Here is a 26,645-nt window from a genome sequence, read left to right as displayed (position 1 = left end):
ATGGCGTGAACCCAGGAGCAGAGGTTGCAGTGAGCTGAGATCACGCCACTGCACCCCAGCCTGGGGGGACAGAGAGAGACTCCATCTCAAAAAAAAAAAAAAAAAGAAATCTGATCCTGTCATTTCCTAACTATGTGACCAAAGGCAAGTTACCGACCTCAATTTTCTCCTCTCTATAATGGGGCTAATATCAGCTGTCTCCACAGAGTTGGTTTGTGTGGATTGAGCAAGATGCATGGAAAGCTTCTAGCAGTGTCTGGTGCACTAGAAAAAGGACTCAAAACAAGTGAATTCCCTTTTCTCTTACTCCTGGATTAAAACTTTTTGAAAGTATGATGTGAAACCAAAACCAAATTCAGGCTTTGTTGAAAGGTGGCGCAATTCCAGACCAAGGAAATAGATGTCACAGAGGTAATCACAACAGGCTGATGCCTGTCTCTCTCCTCCGTTCCCTCCTGCAGTCCTGCTGCCTGGCCAATCCTTCCTAAGCAGTACTTTCTTCACGTCATTCTTCTCCTCAGAAGCCAAACCCGCAGCATACTTCCAGCTGAGTCAAGTTCTAAGTCCCGTGCCTTCTCTTCAAAGCCTCTCTTACTGCAGCCACACCTTATTTTTTACAGCTCTCTGCTCTACCAAGGCAGCTTCTTTACACTCCCCTGCATGGGCAGTAAGTTCTCAGCCCTTCTCTGTGCTTTCACTAGTATCGTTCCCTTTCTCCAAATATCATCTTTTCTCCCCTCTGCTCTAATCTAAGCCTAACACTTAAAAAAAAAAATATGGCTTAGTTCAAGTCTCACCATTTTCACTAAACCTTGTCAGCCAATGGAATGCAACATGGGCCTGGGGTCTTAAACCTATGGTTTTCCTTTCTCACTTGTGAAGTACAAATTATGATTTAGACATTAATAAATCAATCTATTTAGGCTATTTATAAAGTATCTATACATACATTAACCTCCTATAGTTATGGCTAATGAAATAATTAAAATGCATAGGGGATGGATAAGCCATTCTCCATGATGTGCTTATTTCACATTGCATGCCTGTATCAAAACATCTCATGTACCCCATAAATATATATACCTACTATGTACCCACAAAAAAAGGAAGAAGGAAAAAAATGCATAGATAACCCCTAACTTCTAGTCAATATTTACAATATTCTTCCCATCAAGAAATAGTTTAGCAGGCCCAAAATACTGCCAACTTTTCCAAATTAAATCAGTCAATATGTCTCTTAGAGCACCATTTTTCCTTTTGAGGTAATAATGAGATCTGAATTGGAGGGAAGGAGAGAGAAAAATTGCGAGAAAGAAGAAAAGCAAAAGGTCTGTGTAAATCTAGGAACTGGATAATTGGCCCTTCAGTAGTTGAGAGGTGACTGAGAGGATCACAAGTTTACTTAGAGAGCGCAACACAATTCCTCCTCTGTCAGAAATCTTGAATGTATTCATGGTAGGCAGTCACTTGCCACATTCATTAGCTCATGATGAAAAGTTCTATTTGTTTGCTTACAACATAAAGGAGGAGACAGATATTTTATTTGAATAAATAAATTTTTACATGTTGACTTTCAAAATTTAATGTATGGAAACAATGTAATAATTACATCAGTCATTAAATATCTACACAGTGTTTTCTTACACATCACAATCTTACATGACTGAAATCAGAAAGTATGCACTAATAACATCTCAAACTGGCAACATCCCATGATGCCTGTTTTCCTCCACAAAATATAGGAACTAAGAAATGAAAAGGTCTTTTCATTTCTTGGCTTATTATTATTATTATTATTATTGCGACTGAATTTCACTCCTGTTGCCCAGATTGGAGTGCAATGGCACAATCTCAGCTCACTGCAACCTCCACCTCCTGGGTTCAAGTGATTCTTTTGCCTCAGCCTCCTGAATAGATGAGATTACAGGGGCCCGCCACCACACCTGGCTAATTTTTGTATTTTTTTTAGTAGAGACTGGTTTTCACCATGTTGGCCAGGCTGGTTTTGAACTCCTGACCTCAGGTGACCCACCTGTTTCAGCCTCCCAAAGTGCTGGGATTACAGGCGTGAGCCACCGCTGCCAGCCTCTTGGCTTGTTTTTACAGACGAATGAGGCAAACTTTTCTGACGATGATCTTATTTTTTACTCTTTTCTTTCTCAGCTTCTTTGTCCCTCCCCCTACTTTCAGATTTGCAAAATATAGAAACAAATAACTCTGCTGGAAGAATTTCTTGGGACAATAGATGAAAAGTACTTTAGTAAGTATTTACCAGTTAATGCTAACATAAGAGAATGTCTAGTAAACCAAGTTTGGAATATCCTCTGAAACTCAGAGAGTTGCTGAGGGGAACAAAGTGAGACAATGGATATGAAGATGATCTGTGAACAAGAAGCATTACACTGTGGTAATGGTAAGTATAACTAATTGTACTTTTAAAATAAAAGGTATCCAGGGTTTTAAATTTTATAATAACACACCCGGAAGACATGTCATAATCACAGTGCCACTTTACTTCCTGCACTCGAATTCTGCTTCATCCTTTATGCAGGGAAGAAGCTAGAAATGTTTCAGGGGAAAATAAAGGCAAAAGGTGAAAAACCTAGTGACGCAGAAAAGTTGGAAAATGAAGAAAAGCAGGGGAGAGAAGAAAGTGTAAGCACGAGGACACTAAATAATGACTGTGCTATTCACAGTCATTGAGTGAAACTATTGCATATGAGGACATACATGAACTTTTTTGAAAAACATTGTGAATGAGGTGAAAAAGAAGAAAAGAAGAACCTCTAAAGACAAATTTTGCCTATTTCTTCATTATCCTGTGGATTACTCCCAGCTTGTGGAGAAAGTCACACTGAATAAAATCTTAGTGAAAAGTCCTAGAAAGACCTTGCTCATTTCCTGTCTGCTAAATAGGGGAAACGAATAGAGGTCTGCTAAACAAATTCTTCCTTACTTTCTCTAACTTCTCAAAATTTTTTATAGGCTTTATAGGGACAAACTCCTTAGTTCATGCCCATAATTCACATAATGCATTGGGGAACTTTTCAAGAATTCCAGCATGGGGCTAGAATGACCATTTATGTTCCTCTTCTGTCTTTGCTGGCAGCTCCTCTTCTTTCTGCACCCTTGTTGTGGGCATCCTTTAGGGGCTTTGTCCTTTTCCCTTCTGTCCCTTTACTTTATTTTTTTATATTTTTATTTTATTTATTGAGACGGAGTCTCGCTCTGTCTCCGAGGCTGGAGTACAGAAGTGCAATCTGGGCTCACTGCAGCCTCTGCCTCCTGGGTTCAAGCGTTTCTCCTGCCTCAGCCTCCTGAGTAGCTGGGATTACAGGCACGCACCACCACGCCTGGCTAATTTTTTGTAGTTTTAGTAGAGACGGGGTTTCACTATGTTGGTCAGGCTGGTCGCGAACTCCTGACCTCGTGATCTGCCCGTCTCGGCCTCCCAAAGTGCTGGGATTACAGGCATGAGCCACCATGCCCGGCCAACTTTATTTTATTTTATTTTTTGAGAGAGGGTCTTGCTCTGCCACCCAGGCTGTAGTGTGGTGGCATGATCTTGGCTCACTGCAGCTTCAATCTCCCCGGCTCAATCGATTCTCGCACCTCAGCCTTCCAAGTAGCTGGGACTACAGGCATGCACCACCATACTAGGCTATTTTTTGTGTTGGTAAAGATGGGGTTTCACCATCTTGCCCAGGCTGATCTTGAACTCCTGGGCTCAAGCCATCCATGTGCCTCGGACTCCCAAAGTACTAGGATTATAGGCGTGAGACACTGTGTCCAGCTCCTTTATTACGCTTAGAGAACTTACCTACCCTCATGACTTCACCTTTAATCGTCCAATAGGTGAATCTTAATTTCACACCTGTTGCCTTAAATTCTTTTTTTTTTTGAGATAGAGTCTCACTATGGTGCCCAGGCTGGAGTGCAATGGAGCCATCTCGGCTCACTGCAGCCTCCACCTCCCTAGTTCGAGTGATTCTCCTGCCACAGCCTCCTGAGTAGCTGGAATTACAGGCACTTGCCATCATGCCCGGCTAATTTTTGTATTTTTAGTATAGGTGGGATTTCACCATGTTGGCTAGGCAGGTCTTGAACTCCTGACCTCAGGTGATCTGCCTGCCTCGGCCTCCCAAAGTTCTGGGATTACAGGCATGAGCCACTACCCCCGGCCAAATTCTTACCCTTTCTTTTTTTGTTTTCCAAGCAAAAAGACTTTGTGGCTGGTATGTACATATATATATATATATATATATATATATATATATATATATGTATACATATACACATATTATATACAATATATAACATTACATATAATATATAAAACATTAAATTTTCCATTTTAATCATTCATAAGTGTACATTTCAGTGGTATTAATTCCACTCACAAGGTGCAACCATTTCCATTATCTATTTCCATAACCCTTTCATCACCCAAACAGAAACTCTGTACATAAGAAACAATAACTCCCCATTCCCCTTGCTATGGTTTGAATGTTTTTGCCCCGCTCAAAACTCATGTTGAAACTTAATCCTCAATGCAACAGTATTAGGAGGTGGGGCCTTTTGGGAGGCTTTTAGGTCATGAGGGTCCTGCCCTCATAAATGAATTAATGCTGCTATAAGAAGGGGTTGCAGGAGTAGTGCCCTCTCTTTCTTCTGCTCTTCTGCCATGTGAGGAATAATGTTCCTCCCCTCTAGAGGATGCAGTGTTCAAGGCACCATCTTGGAAGCAGAGACTGGGTCCTTATGAGACATACAACCTGCTGGTCCCTTGATCTTAGACTTCCCAGCCTCCAGAACTACAAGAGATAAATTTGTGTTCCTTATGAATTACCCAGTCTCAAGTATTCTGCTATAGCAGCACAAATAGACTAAGACATCCCTATCCTCCCAGCCCAAGGTAATCTCTAATCTACTTTTTGTCTCTGTGAATTTGCCTATCCTAGATCTTGCCTATCCTAGGCATTACATATAAGTGGAATCATACAGCAGTTGTTCTTTTGTGTCTGGCTTCTTTCACTTGGTATCATGTTTTCAGGATTCATCTATATTGTAGCACGTGTCAGAACTTCATTATTTTTTATGGCTGAATAATATTTCATTGCATGGATATACCACATTTTGATGGACACTTGGGCTATTTCCATCAACCCTTTGGTTATTTGAATAATGCTACTATGGACATTGGTGTACACGTATCTGTCTGAGTTCCTGTTTTCAATGCTTTTGGATACAAATCTAGAAGTGAAATTGCTGGGTCATACAGTAATTCTACATTTAACTTTCTGAGGAACTGTCAAACTGTTTTCCACAGTGGCTGTACCGTTTTACATTCCTACTGGCAATGTGCATATGAGGTTCCAATTTCTCCATATCCTCGCCAATACTTGTTATTTTAAAAATTATTATTCCAGCTATTCTAGAATAGCTGGAATTACAGGTGCATGCCACTGCACCTGGCTCTCACTGTGGTTTTGATTTAATTTCCCTTTCCTTAATATCTAACAACATTGAACACCTTTCAAGTGCTTGTTGGCCACTCATATGTTTTTAGAGAAATGTCCATTCAAGTCCTTCATTAAAAAAAGTGGGTTATTAGTCTCTTTGTTGTTTTATCCTTTCTTGAGCTATCTTTAAAATATAAACTATTTTGGCCGGGTGCAGTGGCTCACACCTGTAATCCCAGCACTTTGGGAAGGCAAGGCAGGTGGATAACCTGAGGTCAGGAGTTCAAGACTGGCCTGAACCAACATGGTGAAACCCTACTAAAAATACAAAATCAGCCAGGCGTGGTGGTGCATGCCTGTAACCCCAGCTACTTGGGAGGCTGAGGCAGGAGAATCACTTGAACCTGGGAGGTAGAGTTTGCAGTGAGCCGAGATTGTGCCATTACACTCCAGCCTGGGCAACAAGAGCGAAACTCTGTCTCAAAAAAATAAATAAAATACGAACCATTTTGTCCTGTCAAATCCAAATTTTGTTTTCTTGCTCCCAGCTTCCATATATATATTTCTTCAGCACAGAAGCTTAGGTTCAAGTCGTATTGTTCCAACATTCCCAAGTTCTTTATTTTTTTTTTTTTGAGACAGAGTCTCGTTCTGTCGCCAGGCTGGAGTGCAGTGGCGGGATCTCGGCTCACTGCAACCTCTGCCTCCCGGGTTCAAGCAATTCTCCTGCCTCAGCCTCCCGAGTAGCTGGGACTATATGTGTGTGCCACCATGTCCAGCTAATTTTTGTATTTTTAGTAGACACGGGGTTTCACCGTGTTGGCCAGGATGGTCTCAATCTCTTGACCTCGTGATCCGCCCGCCTCGGCCTCCCAAAGTGCTGGGATTACAGGCATGAGCCACTGCGCGTGGCCCCAAGTTCTTTCTAATCAGGCATCAAGTTCTACGACTTCTTTTTCCTTGAAGACAGGTTCAAACTCATTACCTCACATCTGAATTGCCATGCTAGCATCCTTATTGGTTTTCCTCTGTCTTCCTGTTTCTCCCAGCTCTAGTACACATTACTTAAGAAAACCAGACTATAAGAGCCATGGGGGCAGACACTATGCTTGTTTTACTCACCGCTGTGTTCCTAGAACCTAGTATATTACCACATTCTCAAAAACCTTCCCCAAAGGCTATTTTTCCTTTTAATCCTCTGCTTAAGTGGTCCACCTCATGTCTGGCAACTCAAATGTAAATTCGTGGCTGCCATTCCAATTATACAACATTTCCCAAGTCACTCACTACTCTTCATCACAGGTCTTAAATCTCTGGTCAAGGGCTTGGCCCCATGGCTCATGCCTATAATCCTAGCACTTTGAGAGGCAGAGGCAGGAAGACTGCCTGAGGCCAGGAGTTCCAGATCAGCCTGGGCAACATAGTGAGATCCTGTCTCTACAATTATTATTATTATCATTATTATTTTTATTATTAAGACAGGGTCTCTCTCCCATTGTCCAGGCTGGAGTGTAATGGCATGATCACGGCTCACAGTAGCCTCCACTTCCTGGGCTCAGGTGCTCCTCCCACCTAAGCCCGCCTAGTAGTTGGGTATAAAGGCACACACCACCACACCTGGCTAATTTTTTTTGTATTTTTAGTAGAGATGGGGTTTTGCCATGTTGCCCAGGCTGATCTCAAACTTGTGGGCTCAAGTGATTTTCCTGCCTCGGCTTCCCAAAGCTGGGACTACAGGCATGAGCCACCGTGCCTGGCCTTGGCTTACAATTATTTTTTAAAAAAATCTTTGGTCAAGACTATTTTGCTTATCATCTCCTATATGAGCCTTGGTAGTACCTGTCTTTGCTCCTGTGGGTCCACTTTCTTGAAACACCCCTTCCTAGTTAATTCCTCTAAAACCCATGTCCGCCAAAGTGACTAGTTGTATCCCACACTGACGGTATGCCTGCTTGACATTCCTAGCCATTTATAAGAACAGTGTTCTTTATCTTTTTTTTTTTTTTTTGAGACGGAGTCTTGCTCTGTTGCCCAGGCTGGAGTGCAGTGGCACAATCTCGGCTCACTGCAAGCTCCCGGGTTCACGCCATTCTCCTGCCTCAGCTTCCCAAGTAGCTGGGACTACAGGCACCCGCCATCACGCCCGGCTGATTTTTTTTTTTTTTTTTTTTGTATTTTTAGTAGAGAGGGGTTTCACCGTGTTAGCCAGGATGGTCTCGATCTCCTGACTTCGTGATCTGCCCGTCTCGGCCTCCCAAAGTGCTGGGATTACAGACGTGAGCCACCGCACCCAGCCAAGTGTTCTCTATCTTACAAGTTTATATCCAAGTTGCTTTTTTGTTATGTAGTTGTCTCACTCAAATGGTAATCACTCCATGTAATCTCCTTTATGTGCCATAATACACTATACAAATACTGAGAGTACTAAATGAGAAGGTAGTGTGAAAGTGGTGTACAGTATATGGTTAGCAACAGCAGGTGATGTGGAAGATGGTTATAAATACAGCTAAGGGAGATTTTTTTTATTTTTATTTATTTATTTTTTACAAGATCGTAAAGGTCAGGTAAGCTAGGGAGATTTCATAGGCCAAATAAAATTTTTGTAGATCTACCAAATTTGAAGAAAACTTATTTGCAATATAATACTTTCTGATTATCTATATTACCTTCTGATAATATGTTTTAATTTTATATGAACACTGGAGAATCTGCAGTTCATTTACAGTCTAGACATATTTTTAAAGAAATACAAATATTGGATGGGAATACATAAACATTCCAGTGAAAGCTTTTTAGAAAAATCTTAGTTTGCAAATTCATAATAATAATAGCTGGGCCGGGTGCGGTGGCTCATGCCTGTAATCCCAGCACTTTGGGAGGCCAAGGCAGGAGGATTACTTGAGGTCAGGAGTTCAAGTCCAGCCTGGCCAACATGGTGAAACCTCGTCTCTACTAAAAATACAAAAATTAGCTGGGCGTGGTGGCAGATGCCTGTAATCTCAGCTACTTGGGAGGCTGAGGCAGGAGAATCGCTTGAACCCGGGAGGCAGAGGTTGCAGTGAACTGAGATCATGCCACTGTACTCCAGCCTGGGTAACAGAGCTAGATTCCATCTCAAAATAATAATAATAATAATAATAATAATAATCATAGCTAACATTTATTGAGTACTTGCTACTCTTGCTACCAAGCACTCTCTTAAGTACTTTTTGTGTATCACATCATTTAAATCCTGTAAGTCCCTTATGACATATATACAGTTATTATCTGAGCTACCATACTACACAAAACCAGAGGGTACCATTCATACAGTAGCCCATGTGAATGGCAACTCTCTGGAACTACGTAATGTGGTGGCTCAGATTATTACCTTCAATTTACTCACAGAGAAACTGAGGCAGAGTATAAGTTTAAGTAACATTTCCAAAGTCAAACGGCTAGTTAGTGGCGTACCAGGGTTTTGAATCCACGCAGTCTGGCTCCAGAGCTCACACAGTGAACCACTATACCATATCTATTTCTAGGATAGGGCGAATACACCTTGGTGGTCTCTTCCAGAAACAGGAGCTGGGCTAGGACTAATGTATTTTAGAAAGGAATCACATCTTACTATATTTTAGAATTTAAAAAAACTTCATCAAACATAAATGAAATGCTGCAATAAAACATTTTGAAGAGACTCTATTAATGATTTAAAATTACTGCGCTAGATAAGCCAGTCAAAAATAGACTAATACTGTATGATTCCACTTATATGAGGTGTTATTGTAGTAAAATTCAGAGACAAAAGTAAAATAGTGGTTGCTAAAGCCTAGGGAGAGGGGAGAATGGGAAACAGTTTGTTCACTGGGCACAGAACTTCACTGTTGCAAAATAAAAAAAAAAACAGAAAAACGGGAGATTGGTTGCACAACAGTGAATCAACTTAATACTACTGAACTGTATACTTAAAAACGGTTAAGATGGTAAATTTTATGTTACATGTATTTTACTATTTTTTAAATATGTACTGCACTGGAAATATATTTAAATTATATCGTTCAGTGCCAAAGGCAAGTTGCAGAGGAGGACATGTAACGAACATTTCTTTTGAAAACATAAAATATGTTATTAGGTTGGTGCAAAAGCAATTGCCATTACTTTAAATGGCAAAAACCGCAATTGCTTTTGCACCAACTGAATAGTATATGCATAGAAAAAAATCTGGAGTTTTACCTACCAAATTCATAATCGTGGTTATTTTTGAAAAGTAGGATTATGAGGACTTTCATTTTTTATATTATACCTTTCTATAATATTTGAATTTTAAAATAATGCATGTATTACTTTTGTAGGCAAAAAACAGGATAAAATCTTTTTAAAGACCTTAGCCTCCATAATCAGCACATTTTCAGATGCTCTTATCACAATGGAAATGATTTTTTAAGCAATTAACACCAGATGAAATGAAACAACCTACTTTAAACTTTCTTCTGGCTGGGCACGGTGGCTCATGCCTGTAATCCGAAAACTTTGGGAGGCCGAAGCAGATGGATCACTTGAAGCCAGGAGTTGGAGACTAGCCTGGCCAACATGGTGAAACCCCGTCTCTACAAAAATTAGCTGGGTGCGGTGGCACACGCCTGTAATCCTAGCTACTCAGGAGACTGAGGCAGGGGAATTGCTTGAACCCAGGAGGCAGAGGTTGCAGTGAGCCGAGATCACGCCATTGCACTCCAGCCTGGGCAACAGAGCAAGACTCCATCTCTAAATAATAATCATAATACACTTTCTTCAAGAGAAAATATTTTTATTAAATTTTAGAGGAAAATGTATCTTTTATATTTACTAATTTCATTTACATGTGTATATATGTAAAAGCTTCTTTTTAGTTTTTAATTAATTAATTAATGTTTTGAGACAGAGTTTCACTCTTGCTTCCTAGGCTAGAGTGCAATGGCTTGATCTCGGCTCACCACAACCTCTGCCTCCTGGGTTCAAGTGATTCTCCTGCCTCAGCCTCCCGAGTAGCTGGGATTACAGGCATGTGCCACCACGCCTGGCTAATTTTGTATTTTTAGTAGAGACGGGGTTTCTCCATGTTGGTCAGGCTGGTCTTGAACTCCTGACCTCAGGTGATCTGCCCGGCTTGGCCTTCCAAAATGCTGGGATTACAGGTGTGAGCCACTGCGCCCAGCCAAGCTTCTTTTTAATAAATAACTTTAAAAACTCTAATTCTGACAATATAATCAAGGGCAAAAAATTTGTTCTCATCTTTGGCAAAATAAAAAAATATTAAGGAACTTTAAGAGGAATCACAGTCTATTCCTTTCATTCCTCTTTTAGATGAGGAAAGATCTTAAAAAAATCAAGGAATTTGCTTCAAGCTCCATAAATAGTGGCAAAATTAACATGAGAATTTTTGCCTCCAAATTCCCAGTTTGGTGCCCTTCCTATACATGTCATTCTATTTTCATTTTATATCTGGATATGAAACAATGAAGAAAAACTCTAAACCAATTAAACAGTTGTGATTAAAGTCTTCCAGTTTCTTATAGGCCTATTTTTATATTGTATTTAGACTTGAATAGTTGTACAATCCTCTTTTAAAATGGACAAAAACTCTAAATATTTAACCAATTAAAAATAATTTTTGATGCCATGTTGTTGTAATTATCTTCCGTTTTTTACTGTGACTGCCAATAGAATTTTAGAACCACTACAGAAGTAAGTATTTTGAAAAGATCTTCACATAAATTTGGAATATTTAACATTGGTTCATTACTATTATCTAATATGTAGCTATATCCAAATTTTCTCCTAAATTTTCCTTTTTGTTGTTGTTGTTGTTGTCCAGGCTGGAGTGCAGTGGTGCAATTATGGCTCACTCCAGCCTTGACTTCCTAGGCTCAAATGATCCTCCCACCTCAGCCCCACAAGCAGATGATACTACAGCCTCAGGCCACCGTGCCTAGCTAATTTTTGAATTTTTTTTTATAGAGATAGGAGTCTCATTATGTGGCCCAGGATGGTCTTGAGTCTTGAACTCCTGGCCTCAAGTGATCCTCTCACCTTGGCCTCCCAAAGTGCTGGGATTATAGGTGTCAGCCACCATGCCAGGCAAATTTTCCTTTTTAGCAATTCATTTTTTTGGTCTAGGATTCAGTCCAGGATCACACATTGCATTAATTGTCATGTCATTTACTTTAATTTGGAACAGTTATTTCTTTCTCCTGTCTTTGTCTTTCATGACACTGACAGTTTTTGAACAATACAGGCCAATTGTTTTGTAAAATTTAAATTTTACTTGATATGAATTGAAAGCTATTATTAATTTAGAAGACAAAGAGTCTTCTAATATATATGATAAAGAATACTTTCTATTCTTTTGAAGGGATACAAAAACACTGCCCATTTTGCTGAAAAGATAAGTAAAATGATCGTTATCATAAAAGAAAGTAACATGATCGCCACCTTGAGCTTGTTCATAGAATTTGAAAGTGTGAATAGTGATAAATAAGTATCAATTTCTAATAGCCTGTTTAGCATCTGCTGCTTTTTTTTTTTTTTAATAAGATTGTTTCTACGCCTACTCAGCCATACTTACTGGGAAGATAATCAGTACTTTTTATTTCAATAGGGATGCTGAACTTCTATTATGCAAACAATTATGGCCTTTATGAATCTTTCTGAAGCTTTATCAATGTGCTATTATCTTCAGTTGGTAAGCATTTTATTTTATTAACTTCAATTTAAAGTGTTAATAAAAATAGTTGAATTTAAAAGCCAGTTACACTGTTTCTGTTTGGGTAGCCATGTGGATCTGTTAACTCTGTGACTCAGCGTAAACTACAGGACTTCTTGCCTCTGGAAATAACGTGAAGACACTGGTATCTGCCTCTTGCTTAAGAAGGAAATACTGAAAAATGAAGCTAACCTATGTGAAACTTCTTGTATTCTTTCGAAGGACCTTAGAAATAGCATCATTAGGTTGTTTATGTAAATGTTAAATTAGGAGACCAAACAATTGCCACAGACTAGAGAGGCTGGGAAGACATGACAGCTAAATGCAATATGGTAACTTGACTGGATCCTGCAGCAGAAGGAAAACACCAGTGGGAAAACTGCTGAAATCAAAGTCTGGAGTTTAGTTAATAGTCATGAACCAATGTCATTTTCTTAGTTTTGATAAATCTACTATGGTAATACAAGATATTAACAATGTGGGAAATTGGGTGATGGATATGTGGGAACTCTCTGTACTAACCTTTGCAACTTCCCTATACATCTAAAATTCTTCCAAAATAAAAGGCTTATTTAAGAAAATAGGCAGCCATTTGCTTGACCCATTGTTAAAATAATAATATAGAATGTCTAGTAATGAATTAAATAATTTCACTTAGTACTTACCATGGATGTTGTAGCCTATTACACTTAGTGATACAAAGATAGTAGCCAAGTAATCCAAAAATAACCAAAAATACTCCAGCAGCAATTAATCCAGTCAGAAGGCCCATAACATCTATTTTCTCTCTGTTGCCATCTTAAAATAAATCATTAAAATAACATAAATATAACAACTATATAGCATCACCTATGATTTCAACAAATTTAATCCTGGGTCTAAACACATTATACAGCATCTAATCATTGATGTTGACTTCTTTCAAGTCTTTGTGCTAGAGAATCTACCTGAAAAAAATTTAAATGACACTTCTAAAAGCCCTAGTTATGGTTATTCTTTTATTAAAATATAAATATATTTATTTATTTAAAATATATTTATTTTTTAAAATATTTAAAATATACTACTTATATTTTAATAATATTTAAAATATACTATTTATATTTTAATAGTATTCAAAATATACTATTTATATTTTAATAATATTCAAAATATAATATTTATATTTTAATAATATTCAAAATATAATATTTATATTTTAATAATATTCAAAATATAATACTTATATTTTAATAATATTCAAAATATAATATTTATATTTTAATAATATTCAAAATATAATACTTATATTTTAATAATATTCAAAATATAATACTTATATTTTAATAATATTCAAAATATAATACTTATATTTTAATAATATTCAAAATATAATACTTATATTTTAATAATATTCAAAATATAATACTTATATTTTAATAATATTCAAAATATAATACTTATATTTTAATAATATTCAAAATATAATACTTATATTTTAATAATATTCAAAATATAATACTTATATTTTAATAATATTCAAAATATAATACTTATATTTTAATAATATTCAAAATATAATACTTATATTTTAATAATATTCAAAATATTTTGTTATTTAAATTTATTTATTTAAAAATTATTTATTTAAAAATATTTGAAATATCCATTTATTAAATGGATAATATTCAGCATTAAGTGGGATAAACATATTCACTGCTCAACTAGACATACTTTGGTATTAACCACTGAGATAATATTTATTAAGCAACTCAGGGTAGCTATGCAACATAACCTGCCATGGAGGGGGCCCTACCTAAGAGGAATGAAAGAACAGCTGGCGAAAAAAACACCTGACTAAAATGCAGCTAGAGATGATCAATACAGATGAGATAAAGATCTCCCCTCTCTACAAGTTACTTAATTCGATCCAACAATCTTAATTTATCTAGCATAAATGTTCCATCTGCCTTTAATGGTAAAAAAGAAAAAAAGTTAAAATAGCTTACGTCTTGAAATGAATAGAATCTGCTTTTATTCTGTGCAAGTCTTGACTTAGCTGAGCTGTTTAAAACAGCTTTAAGCCCATTATCTCATTTTCCTAGTATCTCACCAAACTTGATTTTCAGTGTATAAATAGATGAATCTGTCCTTTTCTGTCTGAGATAGCCCGGTGCATAGTTGAGAAATCTCCTTGGATTTATAAGGTATGTATGTTGCGCAACAACCAAACTCAAACAATAAAACTAAAATGTATTACAACAGAGAGAGGACGAGAAAAGCATTAAATCTGATCAATTCTTGTTTTACCTGATTTTGTGGTTGGTCCTTTAGCTGAATATTCCTGCCAAAATGCAATCTAAAAAAAAGGTAAAATTCCCAAGTTTATTCAATATCTTTATTATCATATTTCATTTGGTCCTAATGACCTAGACTAGGGGTAGTAAACTCTTGGCATGCACCATAGGTAGGAGACCAGTTCATTCAAGCTGGAGGGTGTGACTCACTCTAATTAAATCACTACCACCCACAGCTGCCTCTGCCATCTCTCTAGTTGTCAAGGGATTACTGCCAGTCCCAGCTCTTTACTACCGTGCCTACTATTTTCCCTTCACCTGACTGGAGCCCCCACTAAGGCATTGGGGGAAATTATTGCATTAGAGAGTAGGTGAAAGTACCAAAGGTAGAAGTTGAGGCTGTGGACCCACTATCATGATTGAACAGGAGACTGAAGTTTTCTATGGGAGGTAAGCCCTCAGTTTGTCTCAGGAGATTTTTTTTTTTTCCAGACAGGATTACTCTGTTGCCCAAGCTGGAGTGCAGTGGTGTGATCATGGCTCACTGCAGCCTTGACCTTCCAGGCTCAAACGATCCTCCCACCTCAGCCTCCCGAGTAGCTGGAACTACAGGCACCTGCCACCACGCCCAGGTAATTTTTTCTTTTTTGCAGAGATGCAGTTTCATCGTGAAGCCCAGGCTGGTCTTGAACTCCTGGGCTCAAGTAATCCTCCCACCTCTGCCCCGCAAAGTGCTGGGATTACAAGCATGAGCCACTGCCCTTCTGGGAGATCTTATTGAAAGGTATTTATTGATTTGGGAAGACATTGTTGAGACAATTTTAAGTTCAGTGCTACTTGAGAGAATAGAAATGAATTTTAAGGAACTATGATAAAATTATAAAAGGTTTGTGAAAAACAGAATAAAATTCCAACAGGCACAACTACACAGTATATGCTTCGTTTTCCTCCTTAATAGAAACAGCAAATACTTGTAGGGAAGGATACCTGGGGAGGTTCTTATTGACCAAAAAGTAAAATAGGACTCTTAAGAAAGGGAAAAAGGAGCTAGGGTTATGAAATCTACAAAAGTAAAGAATTTAGGGCCAGGCGTGGTGGCTCATGCCTGTAAACCTAGCACTTTGTTAGGCCGATGGAGATGGATTGCCTGAGCTCAGGTGTTTGAGACCAGCCTGGGCAACATGGTGAAACCCTGTCTCTACTAAAATACAAAAAATTAGCCAGGCGTGGTGGCATGTGCCTGTAGTCCCAGCTGCTTGGGAGGCTGAGGCAGGAGAATGGCTTGAACCCAGGAGGTGGAGGTTGCAGTGAGCCGAGATTGCTCCACTGCACTCCAGCCTGGGCGACTCCGTCTCCAGATGATGATAATAATAATAATAATAATAATCATCATCATCATCATCATCATCTCAGTTAGTTAACATTTTTCAAGACTATGCTAGATTATCACAGGCACAATGCCATCTGTTTTGCACCTTATCAAGATTAACAGAATTTAGTTATATTCTAAGAAAGAACTTTTAAAAATGTTTCCCTCAAATTACACTGGTAGACCAAATAATATACTTCCGAATACAAGGGCTATATATTTTGTATCCTCAGGTTCAAGGAGAATACCTGGCACATAGCAGACTTCCAGTAAATACTTGAAATACAAATATGGGTCATCAAAAAAGGTAAGGTCACCGATAGGACAAATTACTCAGTCATAAATGATTGAAGCCTGAGTTAGAGCACTAACCACAAAATCTTGGAGTTAAATTCACTCTGCCATAAATGATTGAAGCCTGAGTTAGAGCACTAACCACAAAATCTTGGAGTTAAATTCACTCTGCCCCATGATTACTTTTAAATATAATAAACATTAAACACACAAAATCACAACAGTCAATAATTTACTAACTACTATGAAACCAGTTAATTAGGTGTAAAGCCAAGTCTAAATAGGTTAATTACCATTTTAAGGAAGTAGAAAGAGATAACAGGTACATAATCCTGATTCTGTTTAAGGCATAAAATCTCTAATAACTGAAAGTGCCACTTTCTTAAGTACAATTTAACGTTTCCAGCCAATTAACATAATCAACCACATTACCGTTTTATCTTCATCCACAAAAATTTCTCTGGCTTCCTCATAACTGCAAAGTTCTTCATTGCACTCTCTTTCTAGGTTGCCGGGAGTGAAGAGCTCCAGATCAAATCTATTATACAGAAGGCGTCTATGTATGAAAAAGTTTGCTTCTTCTTTTGATGTAAACACTAATAAAGTAATGAAAAAAACTTAAACATTGATCAAATATAGTCAAAAAATTCCTGTTTTAATTGTGGAAAAAAGTGAATAGTTCTCTTGATGTGGCTAAATTATACCAAACTTTTTTGTAAAGTTTTAAAATCTAACCCAAAAAAAGAAAGAAAAAGCATCAGTGAAGATAATTTCTGATAAATGTGAAATACAAAGTTAGCATAATTCCACTGGAGTTGATTATGTCCAAAATTAATAGTATAAGTAAAAATTATTTAAATATCTCTTTTCCCTCCAGATAATTATTTTTCCAACAATTGACAGGTCTGTTTCTAAAGAATTGGTTCCCTATTATCTTGACTGAGAAAAATTAGTGGGGCATCATGGACAGCATATTGAACTGAGAGTTAGAAGACAGCTTTTTGTTCTGATTTAGCTTAAGTTATCAGGTGTGTATTCTGAGATAAGTCACTTATATTCTTTGGGCTGCCATTTCCTAATTTATAAAATTGGGAATTAAATAATCACTAAGATCTCTTTAAGTTACTAATTATTATTATTATTATTATTATTATTTTTGAGAGGGGGCCTCACTCTGTCACCGGGCCTGGAGTGCAATGGCACAGTCTCAGCTCACTGCAATCTCCGCCTCCTGGGTTCAAGTGATTCTCTTGCCTCAGCCTCCCAAGTAGCTGGGACTACAGGCACGTGCCACCACGTCCAGCTAATTTTTGTATTTTTAGTAGACACGAGGTTTCACTATTTTGGCCAGGCTGGTCTTGAACTCCTGACCTCATGATCCACCCACCTGAGCCTCCCAAAGTGCTGGGATTACAGGCGTAAGCCACCGTGCCTGGCCAAGTTCTTAAATTACAAATTAATACTTTTATATTAAAATTGCTGTATTCAAGTTTATGCTAAAACTTATAAAATTCTAAACTTCTAAATTAATAAAACTATAAGCTAATTATAAGATTTAACTAAAGACATTTAGTCCTTTCCAAAGTAGCAGCTCCCTCTATGGTACACCCCAAATACATGTCTATAATGTTTTATAAGGTTCCCTTTACATTTGACGGGAAGGTAAATGGTAAACACTACAGGTTAAGAACAGGCTGACACAAAACCAAAGCATCCAACCATGGTAGTATTTTCGAAACCCACAAACTTTAAACTTGTTCTGGTGTCACACAAACAAAGCTTAAGAGATTTTGCTTCAGATCATATTACTGAGACTGGAATTCAGAAACTGAGAACTACATCACAATGCTTAAAAGAATTTAAAAGTGCGGATACTTTTCACTGCTCACCATTTCTAAAGAAAGAATGTATTAAAGTAGGCAATTGAAAGACTATTCATGAGAGATCATGGTCTGGAAAACTCATACTGATTTTTGAGTGACCTCAAGTTGTACATTTATTTTTGGCCCTTTGAGAACAGTCACATTTTGTCCAAGATATTTTTTCCACAAATGAATTATCTTTCCAAACAGGTCTGAATGTTCTAAAACGATTTTGTCTAATATGGTAGCCATTAGCCACAGATGGCTATTGAGCACTTGAAATGTAGCTTGTGGCTGGGAGTAGTGGCTCATGCCTGTAATCTCAGCAGGCTGAGGCAGGTGGATCGCTTGAGCCTAGGAGTTGGAGACCAGCCTGGGCAACAAGACGAAACCCCGTCTCTACAAAAAATACAAAAAATTAGCCTGGTGTGGTGGTGCACGCCTGTAGTTCCAGCTACTCGAGAGGCTGAGGTGGGAGGATGACTTGAGGCCAGGAGGCAGAGGTTGCAGTGAGCTGAGATCATGTCACTGCCCTCCAGCTTGGGTGACAGAGCAAGATCCTATCTCTAAATAAATAAATAAACAAGAAATGTGACTTGTCTGAATTGAAATGTGCTGTAAGTGTAAAATACACACAAGGATTTCAAAGACTTGGTGTTAAAAAAAAAAAGAATGTGAAATGTCTCCATAATGTTTTATATTGCTTATATTTTAAAATGGTGATATTTCAGACACAAGATTAAATACATTCTTAAAATTAATTTCACCTATTATTTTTTAGTTTTAAAATGTGGCTATTAGAAAAATTTAAATTATGTATGTAGTTCACATTACATTTTGGGGGAGCAGCAATATTCTACAGTGTCCATTTCTATATTATAAATAGATAGGGGCTATTTGAACCAAGCAGGAAGCTACAATGGGATAATTGGTGATAGTTGTTTTAAAAAGTATTCTAAAAGGTAGATAGAGGGGCTAGTGTGATGAAATATTTCTATTCTGTTTCCTCCTTTGTCTTCTTGTAGATTTTATATTACCACCAAATGGAAATAGAATGAAAAATTTTCCAAGCCTCCATCACCCCTCACTGAGATTCCTACAATGGTCTTCCATGGGTCTCCTCGCTGCTCTACCATCTGTTTTTAACATAACAGCCAAAGAGGGCCCTTTAAAAGACAAGATAGACTGTTCCTACTTTGCTTTTTAAAAACCTTCTAACAGCAATTCCACCCTCTGCAGAGTAAGAGCCAAAGTCATTACAATGGCTTACAAGGCCCTTCTCTGTCTGGTCCCCAAGCCCTTACCCCTCTAACCTCATCTCCCACCACTATCCCTCACGTATTCTGTTGTAGCTATGCTGGCTTCCAACACACCTGGTTCTCTCTGGCCTTTGTACTTACTGTTTCTTCTGAACAGAACTTTCTTCTTTCAGTTTGCTCTCTCACATCCTTCAGGATTTTGTTCAATGCTACCTTGAACCCCCATCCCTACCCACCTCTGGCACTCCCTGTCCACACGCTGCCTTTCTCCATAGTACTCATCACCATCTGGTTTTCTATATGCTTTACTTATTTGTTACCACTCTGTTCTCCTCACTAGAAGAAAAGCTCCATTAAAGCAGGGATGTTGGTTCTTGGCCCATAAGAGGTGCTCAAAAAATTACTGACTGAATGAACAAACTCAACTTTGCTATAGTGGGAGGAAACTCTTGGACCTAAAGTCTACCAGTTGAAGCAATTCATAGGTATAGTCTGGTGTTTCTCAGCTCGGCATAGGTTTAAAGTATCAAACTATTGATTAAGCAACCCATAGCCTGCCTCACTTAGCTATACTTACTGCATGAAATCTAAGTTCAGAATGGAGAATTAGATATCTGCCTCTGTATACTTCTCAAGTATGTCCAGATCCTTACATTTTATTGGCTAAAAAGAGCAGTGCCAAATTTCTCATGACAGTCTTCTGTTCCAGTAGGTTGAGTTATTAAAAATACACCCCCATGGAACTCAAAAGCTACTTTGATAGAGGAAACAGAAAAAGGGAGAGCCACAAACATTTTTATTTTTCCTGAAATAATATTTATGCCAATATCATAAATATGATATTTATGATTAATCATGCTATTATGATTAACACTGTATTAAATCTGCCTTCCAGGGGCTGCTGTTTGCCACTTCCCTGAGTGTGCAAGTTCTGATTCTGTCACTGACTGACTTTTGGTGCCAGATCAAATTTTTCCCTGCATCCCTTAGGTTCTCAGGAGAAATATTGTCTTTTGTTACTGGATTCTAAGTAACCCTGAACTTGCTTTTAATTGAAAGGAAGCAAACTTCCCTGCCCTTGAAACACCCTTGGCTTTCAGCAAGAGCTCCTATTTTCCCCTTGACCATGGCTGGAGGATGCAATGGCCTTGGCTCTGCTTCCTTAGATTCGTTACCCTTCTCTATTTTTCCTGTCTTAGACTATCCTAAGAGGCTGTCCATGCATTTCACTGCTACAAATTCACCAACCCAGATATTCCATTCTTCTCCTCACTTCTATCTCCTCGTGTTTTCTAAATAGCTCCTTTTCAGTCACTTCAACTCCACCATCATGCTTTATCAGATTTTAGGGCCAGGTGCGGTAGCTCACGCCTGTAATCCCAGCCCTTTGGGAGGCCGAGGTGGGCGGATCACCTGAGGTCAAGAGTTCAAGATCAGCCTGGCTAACATGGTGAAACCCCGTCTCTACTAAAAATACAAAATAAATTAGCTGGGACAGTGGTGCGCACCTGTAATCCCAGCTACTCGGGAGGCTGAAGCAGGAGAATTGGTTGAACCCAGGAGGTGGAGGTTGCAGTGAGCCGTGATCACGCCACTGCACTCCAGCCTGGGAGACAGAGCGAGACTCTGTCTGAAAAAAAAAAAAAAAAAAAGATTTTCACCAAAGGTCCTTTATTTCCAGTTACTTTTCATATCTCCATTTATTACAGCCCATTTGCAGATGGAAGGCATTGGCTTCTCTGCCATACAACTCTCTTGAGGCAGAGTTACTGCTACTCACTCTTTCCTCTGCTCTCAGTTCTCTGTTCTGGCTTCTGTTATACAGTTGATGGAGATCGTCTGTTTAACAAACACCCTGCCTCCCACACAGATGAAGATGTCCTCCAGGGCAGAGATTGCAGTCTTTCATTTCTATGTCTCCACCACACAGCATGGGGCCTGGCACTTAGCATGTGTTCATCAAGTGGTGACTGACTGAACAAGTTGTCTTTTCAAATGTGTCGGATCCCTCATTCACATTTCCATAGACGTCTCCAGCCCTCCACACTCAAGTATGATCTCTAAATTCCTTCCATAGCTTGTGGTGTCCTTGAGACTGTCTTTTATTTATTTATTTGCTTTTATTTTTATTTTTTGAGATGGAGTCTCACTCTGTCGCCCAGGCTGGAGTGCAGTGGCACGATCTCAGCTCACTGCAGCCTCCGCCTCCCGGGTAGCTGGGATTATAGGCACGTGCCACCAAGCCAGGCTAATTTTTGTATATTTAGTAGAGACGGGGTTTCACCATGTTGGCCAGGCTGGTCTCGAACTCCTGACCGCAGGTGGTCCACCCGCCTCGGCCTCCCAAAGTGCTAGGATTACAGGTGTGAGCCACCGTGCCGGCGAGAGTGTCTCTTATACCCGTGTCATGTGAATGAATGATTGCACTCACAATCATTTTAGGGAAGAGCATCTGATTATGGAACCTTATAAGTGCAACCTTCTAAGTGGACTTACATATACGGTGCAGCTTGAGAGGGACTAAAAAGGATCCTCTTCCAAAATCTCTCCCTATCTCTCTAGCTAGCGTATCCAGTTGCTAGAATTCTGTCATCAGAGTTTCACGCCTTTGGGTTAATGGATTGTTCTAGCTCAACACACACACACACACACAGCTGTATTAATCATTAATAAAGTCAGTTAGGAGTACTAGTGTAACAGATCCTTCCCAAATGAAAATGAGCTGAGAATCGGATCTGATGAGAAGGGATAAGAGACAGGAATGTGTGGGGACGTGGATCCAGAGTACTGACACTGAGTGGGGAAGCACCATGAATAGTCAGGGAGAAGGATGCTGAGAGCTAGAGGCTTTTTTTTTCTTCCGGTTTTACTAGGTTAGGCTTTAAAATATAGGCAGGAAACAAACTGTTAATGATCTGAAACCTAAAAACTGTGGACTTCCAGGTTAGCAAGCCCCAAACCTAATCTTTTCTCAACTAGCTGCTTTTATCTAGACAACTAGACCATCTGAAGTCAAAAAGGACCTCAGAGATCATTTTACGCCCCACCCGCATCACTTTTACAGATGAAGACATTCAAGCCAAACGGGATTAAGTTATCTCGCCCAGGGTCTGGCAAGTCCAGACTAGATCCTGGACTCCCCGTTCGCCTCTCCAGGAAGAACAAGTAACTATGCTTATTATAATCGCCACACAGCTTCATCTAGAGAAATGTCACTCACTGATTTTCAGAAGCTGAAACAGGTTTTCCATTCAATTAACCACAAACTAGGTCTTACATATATACTTATTAAAGGAGACTCACAGAAATCAAGTTCTATAAACTGCAGTTAAAGAACATAAAAAAACACAACCTTGCCAAATATGCCACAAATTAAACTAAAGGATATTTTAGTGTTTCTATGATTGCTGGGGGTATGTAATTTCAAATACTGCACTTTCTCACTGAGATCTGTGCTATGCGGCTCTGGGTTCCAGGGACGTTTTCGTGCTTACCTTCTTCTCCCGCATGCTTAGAAGCCTTTGGACCTCTTGCGCAATGAGGAAACCCCAGGGTAACTGTGGGCAGTTGGCTGAGTAGAACCAGAAGCGTAAACATAGTCTGGCAACTGTCAAACAAACTAAAACAAACAAAAAACATATTAAAAAAAAAGGCCCCTAGCTCAGCACTTTGAGTTTCTGTCGAACTGAATCACCAACCTGTTGTACTCAAAGCCTAGGCGCAAGAGCGCCCGGCGCGCGGTTTCGGTCGCCGGGACCCGACGCGCGCCCAGGAAGCAACCCCTGAGAGCGCCTGGGACAAACGCCGTGCCCAGTGACCCTGCCGAGGGCTGATCGGGCACCTGTCGCCGCGGGCAACCCTCGCTATGTGTTCGAATCCAACCCAGTCCGCCGAGGTGGCCCCTTCCAGGTAACCCCCTCCTCGCCGAGGTCCTGCCGCCAGGCCTCGTACCTGTGTCCCCCCGCACATGTTCCAGCAGCCCCCGGGCCAGAGGCTCTTCTTGGGGCGGTTCCTTCGGCCGCCAGGCCCTCGGTCTCCGGCGCCCTCAAACCTCGGCGACGCTCCGGGCCTCGCTCTCCGCAGGGTCTGGATGGCCCCCGCGCGCAAACCTGGGAAGCGCCTGGGGTTCGCAGAGGGGCGCCCGGGGAACACGCGCGGGGCGAGGTCCTGCCTCGGTCCGGGGAGGCGGCCGACGGAGGAAGGGAGGAGGCGGCTACCTGGGGACACCTGGCTGCGCCCCACCTCCCGGGGGCCGGGCCTACCTGCGGCGAGCGGGCGGGCAGTGGGCTGGCGTCTCCCCGGAGCCCGCGCTGCGCTCTCAGCCGCCCCAGCTTCTGCCCCATCCCCGGGCGGGCCAGCCGCCTGCCGCCAGTTCTGGCCCCGCCTTGGCGGCGCGGGTGGCTGCTTTTCGATTTGTGTCTGCACTCGGCGTTCTCAATGCTCCTAATTCAGGGAGCATTTCGGTTCTCAGTCTTAAGCAGAGCGCCCTCGGCGCGTCCAGGGCTTTTCGCTTTGGGTCCCACTGGGCCAGGAGTCCTGTGGTTACCTTAGGTCAACTGTTCTCAAAAGGGTGGTCCGGGGACGAGGACAAGATATTCATCAGACAAAATACCCTTTATTCGTGATAAGAAATGGAAATGACCTTACAGGTAATTGATTACATTGGTTCTCCAGTGGTGGTCCGCCAGGTCTGGGATGTCTCCAAGATCTTTTCCAGGGGTCTCTGAGGGCAAAACTATTTCCATTATAGTAACAATACATGATTTGCCATTTTCGCTTTCATTCTCTCAAGAGTGTACAGTGGACATTTCCAGGGGCTTTTTGAAGTGTAATAACGTCATCATTCTGTCTCCTAATAGAATACCTGAGTGAGCGTGCTTGTATTTTCTAGTATTTTCCATAGTAGTATGTTTACATTATCAGTATGTACATTTTATAGAGATTTATGTAGATTTATAGAGATTAATAAAATTTGTTCTCAGTACTTGTGAACTTAATTTTTTTCTTTCCTTTTTTCTTTTTCAGAGTAGGGGGTCTCACTTTGTTGCCCAGGCTGGCTCCTTGAACTCCTGGGCTCAAGAGATCCTCCTGTCTCATCCTCCAGAGTAGCTGGGACTACAGGTGTCCACCAACTCTCTTGGCTACTGCTTTTGTACTTTGATTAGTTCTATTTGTTCATATCTACTAGGATAGCTATAACCTCATTTTTCTGAAATAATTATCTTGAAATCTTGATCTTTTCCTTGAGTCCATGCATAAACATAACAAAAAGTAAGCTTTGTTGTCTTGATTTCAAATAATATTTTGAAAATTTCTCAGTTTTAATGTTAGATAATAAATATCATTAGATAAAATTCACATAAGTGAAAGCTCTTTGGGGTCCTTGATAATGTAAAAGAGTGTAAAAAGGTCTTGATTAAAGACTTCAAGAACTGCTGCATCAAGTAATGAAGGCAGCAGGTGGACAGAGGACCTATGCCAGTTGATGGTCACATCCTTCTTTATCCAAAGAACGTGCTTAACAGTTCTTTGAAACACTATTTATGCTTTGGTTGAAGTGGTTTGGCACTTGCTGGGGACCAAGGGAAACATTTTTTCCCCCTTCATTTTTTTTTTTTTTTTTTTTCTTGAGACAGAGTCTTGCTCTGTCACCCAGGCTGGAGTACAGTGGCACAATCTTGGCTTACTGTAACCTTCGCCTCCTGGGTTCAAGCGATTCTCCTGCCTCAGCCTTCCGAGTAGCTGGGATTACAGGCGTCCACCACCATGCCCGGCTAATTTTTTGTACATTTAGGAGAGAGGGGTTTTCACCATGTTGGCCAGGCTGTTCTCAAACTCCTGACCTCAGGTGATCCACCTACCTCGGCCTCCCAAAGTGCTGGGATTACAGGCATGAGCCACTGTGCCCGGCCTCAAATTTCTGACTAATTCAATTTTTACCAAATTCTGTTTTTCTCCTCCCAAAGGATATTGTCTATTTTATTATTATTATTGATAATCAACTGAATTATTCCTAAGTTTTCTGCAGAAATTTTGTTTTCACTGATTCCTTCTAGGCAGTGCTTTTCCTTTCCCTTCTTCCAATCCCTTCCTCTTCACTTTCCATTTGTCTACCTCGTGGTCTAAACTATTTCTATGATGGATTCTTCTTTCTCTCTTATTCAAGCAATTGGGATCAGACTATGAAGAGGCCAGACATGGTTTATTGTGGTTGAACACAAGAATAGGAAACATTTTCACTGGAACACCCATTTTCCTGTTTATTCATTGAGTCAACCTACAGCACTGAGACCTCCTGGTGGGGAGATGGACACCACAGTGTCTGTTGTGGAGGAGAACTTAATCTGACTGAGACCTATATCTGAGAATGTGGGCCTGTAAAGTTCTTATCAAGTGCAAGAACTGACTTATTCATTTTTGCATTCTCCACAGTACCCAGGGGAGTGCTTTCTACATTGTTCGTGCTGAATACATTTTCATGGAGTGGAAGCAATTTACTTTCGGGTAGGAAAAGTGCTTCATTTCCCACTACTTTGGGGAGAGGCCAATAGTCAAATGCCTCATGCTATGGAATCAGCAGTTGTGAACTTTGATGACATTCCTTGGTAAAATGAGTCTGCCCACATATCTGGATATTTGGACCAAAACAAATGAGGCCTTGTGCTGACATCAAATATCAGAGTTTATAGACAGAGAGGGAGGCAGACAGAGAAATGAAAGTCTGTTTCTCAGTAGTGAATTACATCCCTGTGTGTTTCCCTGTAACATTGAGTCCTAGAGAATGTTACAGCATTTGGCAGCATGCACACAAACTTCAGTCACTATGGAGCTGCAAGATATTTTGAGGTTAGATGGCAAAGAGAGAAATGAGAAAAGCCAGTAACAACAGTGCCCAAGATAGCTGATTTCTTCTATTATTTCCTTGCTGTATTAATTTTGTTTTGTGCCATCTGCTATTTAAAGTTATAATATTCTTGGTCGGGCATGGTGGCTCACACCTGTAACCTCAGCACTTTGGGAGGCCTTCGCGGGCAGATCATGAGGTCAGCAGTTTGAGACCAGCCTGACCAACACAGTGAAACCCCGTCTCTACTAAAAATACAAAAAAAATTAGCCAGGCATGGTGGCAGGCACCTGTAAGTCCAGCTACTCGGGAGGCTGAGGCAGGAGAATCGCTTGAACCCAGGAGGCAGAGGTTGCAGTGAGCCGAGATCACGCCATTGCCCTCCAGCCTGGGCAACAAGAGTGAAACTCCATCTCAATAATAATAATAATAATAATAATAATAATAATAATGTTATAATATTCTTATGCCTTTCTTCCAAAGCATTTTAAGTGTTCTCACAGATAGTATTTTTCTTATTCTGGCTATCTGTGGAGTTGGGCTAGATATTATAAT

General features: G+C 39.9%; 2 protein-coding genes and 1 long non-coding RNA gene across 4 annotated transcripts in view; 2 read left to right on the top strand and 1 right to left on the bottom strand.

Annotated features, from left to right (window-relative positions):
* The window catches only part of PRRG4 (proline rich and Gla domain 4), a 29,050-nt gene extending 5,267 nt beyond the window's left edge, over window positions 1–23,783 (bottom strand). The window contains exons 1-5 of one of the 2 annotated variants that reach the window (XM_055356537.2): window positions 23,509–23,783; window positions 22,741–22,865; window positions 16,558–16,721; window positions 14,476–14,524; window positions 12,852–12,984 (exon numbers count right to left, since the gene is read on the bottom strand). In XM_055356537.2, coding sequence (XP_055212512.1) covers window positions 12,852–12,984; window positions 14,476–14,524; window positions 16,558–16,721; window positions 22,741–22,843 — 449 coding nt within the window. In that variant the 5' untranslated portion in view covers window positions 22,844–22,865; window positions 23,509–23,783. Of the gene's footprint in view, window positions 1–12,851; window positions 12,985–14,475; window positions 14,525–16,557; window positions 16,722–22,740; window positions 22,866–23,197; window positions 23,440–23,508 lie in introns of those variants that run through there. The other variant, XM_019035972.4, reaches the window with a different exon arrangement.
* On the top strand, window positions 14,961–16,680 carry LOC134759334 (uncharacterized). The gene is made up of 3 exons (XR_010135458.1): window positions 14,961–15,094; window positions 16,065–16,138; window positions 16,633–16,680. It is a non-coding gene; the product is annotated as an uncharacterized lncRNA (long non-coding RNA).
* The window catches only part of CCDC73 (coiled-coil domain containing 73), a 234,870-nt gene continuing 231,036 nt past the window's right edge, over window positions 22,812–26,645 (top strand). Inside the window, exons 1-2 of the mRNA XM_055356532.2 lie at window positions 22,812–23,155; window positions 25,679–25,750. The gene's annotated coding sequence lies outside the window, so the exon portion shown is untranslated. The remainder of the gene's footprint in view (window positions 23,156–25,678; window positions 25,751–26,645) is intronic.

This window comes from Gorilla gorilla, chromosome 9 (assembly GCF_029281585.2).
Source record: "Gorilla gorilla gorilla isolate KB3781 chromosome 9, NHGRI_mGorGor1-v2.1_pri, whole genome shotgun sequence".
Taxonomy (NCBI): Eukaryota; Metazoa; Chordata; class Mammalia; order Primates; family Hominidae; genus Gorilla; species Gorilla gorilla.
The sequence above is the reverse complement of the archived record's forward strand: the minus strand, read 5'-3'. Positions and strand labels throughout refer to the sequence as shown.